General features: G+C 36.5%; 1 protein-coding gene across 1 annotated transcript; it reads left to right on the top strand.

The window, feature by feature from the left end:
* The first annotated feature begins 364 nt into the window (after positions 1–364).
* Positions 365–814, top strand: LOC145819896 (uncharacterized). Its single transcript, XM_082913862.1, has one exon. The coding sequence runs from the start codon at positions 365–367 to the stop codon at positions 812–814; it is 450 nt and encodes a 149-aa protein (XP_082769988.1).
* Positions 815–5,188: the final 4,374 nt, after the last annotated feature.

Below are 5,188 nucleotides of genomic sequence, written 5' to 3'. Positions count from 1 at the left end.
CCGGGTTAATGAAGCAAGCTCCCAGATGATAACTGCTACAATTTCTAGACAGGAGTATCCTGAGTGGATCCTCTCCGCCATCTATGCCAGTCCGAACCCCAGAATGCGTGATGAATTATGGAAGGAATTGGACACCATTGCGCAAAATATCCAAGCTCCATGGATGGTAGCAAGGGATTTCAATGACTACTCCAGCTCAACTAATAAAAGAAGTCTATTATGTCAGCAAGGTCACACCTCCATTCAAAGTCACAGAAGAAGCCAGAAATTCACAGACAGGGTAAACAGTTGTAATCTTATGGACTTGGGTTGTGTCGGACCTCGGCTCACTTGGACGAATAACTGAAAAGGGTGGCCTAATACTATGGTGCGATTGGATCGAGCTCTTTGTAATGCAGAATGGAGAACTTTATTTCCTGGAGGTTATGTTCGAAATTTGCCTCGTACTTATTCAGATCATTCACCTCTCATTGTCCACACTCAAGGTACGAATTCTTATCAGCCTTCTTGCAAGTCGTTTAAGTTCCAAGCTGCCTGGATTACCCATGAGGGTTTTCGGACAGTTGTTGAAAATTGCTGGCCACCTCACAACACTCATAACCTGTTGGGAAACTTGGAGTGCATGAAAACTGTGGCTAATAATTGGAATAAAAATGTTTTTGGCAACATCTTTAGACATAAACGTTGGCTGCCTGGTAGGATAAATGGAATTCAAACTTCCCAAGCTAACCACTATTTCCACAATCTCCATCAGCTTGAAAATGATCTTATTGATGAATTTAATAAAGTGCTCTACCAAGAAGAATTGCTTTAGTTTCAAAAGTCTCGGGTTCAGTGGCTTACCCAAGGGGAGCAAAACACTAAGTTTTTTCACCTGTGCACTCTCGTTAAGAGACGCAAGGTTAAAATTGAAGTTTTGAAAAATAATGAGGGCGTTTGGGTTGATAACCCCACTGCTTTGAAAAGCTTAGTTAACACTCACTTTCAAAACCTGTTTGCCTTTACTCCTACTATTTGTTTTGATCACTGGAATGACTTAACTAAACACATTAGTCTGGAGGATAAGGCTGAGATGTGTAGGTTTGTTTTTGGGACTGAAATTTGGAGGGCTATTAAAAATATCAAAGCTTTCAAAGCCCCGGGTCCTGATGGGTACCAAGCCATATTCTATCATACCTTTTGGGATGTTGTGGGACTATCTGTGATTGATTTTGTTCAAGATTGTTTTGCCCACTACTCCATTCCTTCTGTAATAAACAGAACTCATATAGCCCTTATTCCGAAGGTCACCAACCCTGAAAATGTGACACAATTCCGTCCAATTAGTTTGTGCAACGTCACTTATAAAATCATTTCCAAAATTCTGGTTAACCGCCTCAGCCACTCCTGGACTCTCTCATCAGCCCTAATCAAAGTAGTTTCATCCCGGGTAGATCCACTCATGATAACATCATCATTACTCAGGAAGCTATTCACACCCTTAGGAAGAAAAAAGGTAAGGTGGGGTACATGATTTTCAAAGTTGATCTTGAAAAGGCTTATGATAATATATCATGGAATTTCCTTAAACACACTATGCAAGAGTTTCAATTTGATGGGCGCTTTGTTGATATGATTATGAGTTGTGTTACTAATGTTAACGCTGCTATCTTGTGGAATGGGGAACCTCTTGATGCGTTCCAACCAACTAAGGGTCTTCGACAAGGGGATCCTTTATCGCCCTACCATTTTGTTTTGTGCATGGAACGGCTTTCTGTCATGATTAGTAAAATGGTACATGGGAAAAAATGGACTGGCCTTAGATTGTCTAAGAATGATCCCAATTTATCTCATTTGTTTTTTGCGAATGACCTGATTCTGTTTGCGAAAGCCAATGAACACAATTGCAGCACCATCTTGAAAGTTTTGGGTGAGTTTAGTGCTATTTCGGGGTTGAAAATTAATTTCCAAAAATCTCATATGTTTGTGTCCCCTAATATTTCTAGGAGCAGAGCTAGAAACCTGAGTACTTTGAGTAGAATTCCCTTAACACAAAATTTAGGGAAATACCTTGGGGTCCCAACCCTCCATTCCAGAGTGAGTAAAGAAAATTTTAATTATATTCTGGAAAAACTTAAGACTAAACTTGCTGGGTGGAAATCGGGAATGTTATCATTGGCAGGGAGAGCAACCTTAATTCAATCTGTTACTAGTGCTATGCCTGCCTATGCCATGCAAACCTTGGAGATCCCGAGAAAAGTTTGTGATGACATTGACAAAATTAACAGGAATTTTCTCTGGGGTGATACCCTTGAGAAAAGGAAAGTTCATCTTGTGAACTAGAATCAAGTGTGTAAGTTGAAAAAAGATGGTGGCCTTGGAATTCGGAAGGCCAGAGATCAGAATTTAGCCCTTCTATCCAAGTTGGGTTGGAAAATGTTAAAGGGGGAAAATTGCTTATGGGTGGAAGTTCTCAAGAATAAATACTTGGGGCAACATTCCTTCCTTAACATGAGGAAATGAAAGAGTATATCTCATGTATGGAAAGGCATTCTAAATACCAGGGATCTCCTGGTGAAAGGAGTGAGATGGAAGCTTGGTAGTGGATCCAAAGTGCGGGTTTGGCAAGACTGGTGGTGTGGTGAGGGGGTCCTGGATAAGGAATTGTGTTTATCCAATATCCAAAATCGTCCCCCTGAACTTATCACTGTGGATTCATTTATGGATGACTTTGGTGAATGAAATGTAAATTTGTTGCATACCCTCTTTCCTTACCTTTGGTGACTAGTATCCTGAAAATCCAACCTCCTCACACTAGGAATATAGAGGATTACCCCAGATGGGTTAAATCCCCAGATGGAGAATTCTCTACATCTAGTGCTTATGCATTGATTGTTGAGCACCTAAACCTGGAGGGGGATTGGAGTTGGGTTTGGAAGCTTAAGACTCCTCAGAAGCTTAAGAGCTTCGTGTGGCTTGTACTACATGAAAAGATTCTCATAAACCACATGAGAAATCTGAGGGGTCTGACTAATGACCCGAGTTGCCCGTTTTGTGGGAGTATAGAGGATATTGAACATTTATTAAGGTCTTGTCCCAAAGCTATGCAGGTTTGGTGTGCAGTTTTTGGCCAAGCTTGGTCTTCCAATATGCTTCACCTGTCTTGGAAAGACTGGTTCACCCGGAACATAAAAGGGAAAAACAAACTCCATTTTTTGTTTCTTGTCACAACTTGGAATATTTGGAAAAATCGGAACAAATGGGTTTTTGAACATAAAAATACTCCTATTTTTGAGAGTGTGAATAGTATAACTAATTTTACTAAGGCAATAGCCCAAGCTTTCAACTTAGACATTACAAAACCACTCAAACTCAAGAGCCTAACAGTGTGGTCTTGTCCTAGTGCAGGAAAAATTAAGCTAAATACGGACGGTAGCACTCGCCGGAATGGAGGAGGGGGTGGATTCGGTGGGCTATTTCGGGATGAACGTGGATCATGGATTAGCGGTTACTATGGAAGGCTAGAGATATGTACCAGTTTGGAAGCGGAATTGTGGGCTGTCTATAAAGGGCTTACAATTATCCTTCAATGGGGTTTCAATCAAGTTATCATTGAAACTGATGCGGAGCAAGTGGTTCATCTTTTGAGCGAAGAACCGGGCGAAAGATGCCCATTTAGAGGCATTGTGGAAGATGCTCGCATCATCTTGAGAGGCTGTGAATGCTCCATTCAACATATCAAGAGGGACGCCAACATATGTGCTGACGCAATGGCAAAGTTTGGGGAAAACCAACCAGCTGAACTGCTAATAGTTTCTGAACCTCCTTAAGAGCTTTGTCGTCTGTTAGTTGCGGATATTGTCCACCTCTCCGAGGAGAGAGCTAGGGCCTAATCTCTGTTTGTTTTTCTTTCTATTCCGATGTACCTAAAAAAAAAAAAATTACCCGATAGCCTGATAAGTTCATGTTGGCCTAGTAATCATTTCTCCCACACATGAGATGCAAAATAATCAAATTTAAAAATTAATTTTTTTTTAAAGTATGCTCTTGAGGAACCTGTTTAGAAATTGTAAAAAAAAATGTACATTTTATAAAAAGTAAAAAGAAATGTTATATGTTACTGTTTTATTGAACTTCTTACATCGTATCAATAATCTTAAAACGTAAGTGCAATAAAAAAAATGCATAATTTTTTGGGTAATTAGAAATACTCACTGAAATTTGTCAAAAGTACAAATTCCCTCGTCATTTTTTAAGAATTATAAATATTTTATTGTTAAAATTTTTCTACAACTAGCCTAATAGAAAAAAATAAAGTTACCCAAATATATTCTAATATTAAAATAAAATTATCTTTTACACACTTTCATCCACCCACCACTCTCTCTCTACACTATTACAATATTTTCTAACCCTTCTCCACAATGCACCAAATGCTTGTAAATATTAATAATGGTAGTACTAATCAAAAGTGGGATAGAGTAGTCTGATAGTTGGGCAATGTGATGTTACTAATTGAGAGAAAATAAATAATAAATAATGTGAAATAAGAAAAAATAAAATAATTAACTTCATGAAGGTTAATATATTTGAAAAAAAAATTCTATTACTTACGTCATACTAGTTTGACATTAATAATTAATAATTTATTATGTGATTGAAAATGTTAAATTTAATTTTTCTAATATGAAAAGAAAAATTATATTTTTAATAAATTCTAAGAAGCATATATATATATATATATATTTAAAGATTTGCACGTTAACAAATTTTGAATACAAAATAGGTGAATTAATTTTATTTTAAAATTAAAACCATTACTTTTAAAAAATTATTTAAAATAATTGAAATAAATATATTTTTTAATTTTTTATAAAAAGATATAAAAAATGATATAATTGAAATAAATGTATTTATTTATTTAATTTATGCTAAATAATTGGTAAGAAACTTACCACATCATTTTCTAATAGTACTGCACCGACTTGACTTGGTTGACTTTACTTTCCGCGGATTTTGATTGTAGAAAAGCGACCACCCAATTAGCAGTCGACTACATTTCCACGCAACTCAATGTAGACCCCTATCATTGAAGAAAAATTAAAGTGATTTTTATGTATGGTACATAAAAAAAAATATAAATTTGTTAGCATTATAAATTTATAATTTTATTATTATTTATTTTTTATATAATTGTAAGATATGTGTC

The sequence above is a fragment of the Camellia sinensis genome, chromosome 1 (genome assembly GCF_055761805.1).
Source record: "Camellia sinensis isolate YWXY chromosome 1, ASM5576180v1, whole genome shotgun sequence".
Taxonomy (NCBI): Eukaryota; Viridiplantae; Streptophyta; class Magnoliopsida; order Ericales; family Theaceae; genus Camellia; species Camellia sinensis.
Note: the sequence above shows the minus strand (reverse complement) of the source record. Positions and strands in the feature narration are given on the sequence as shown.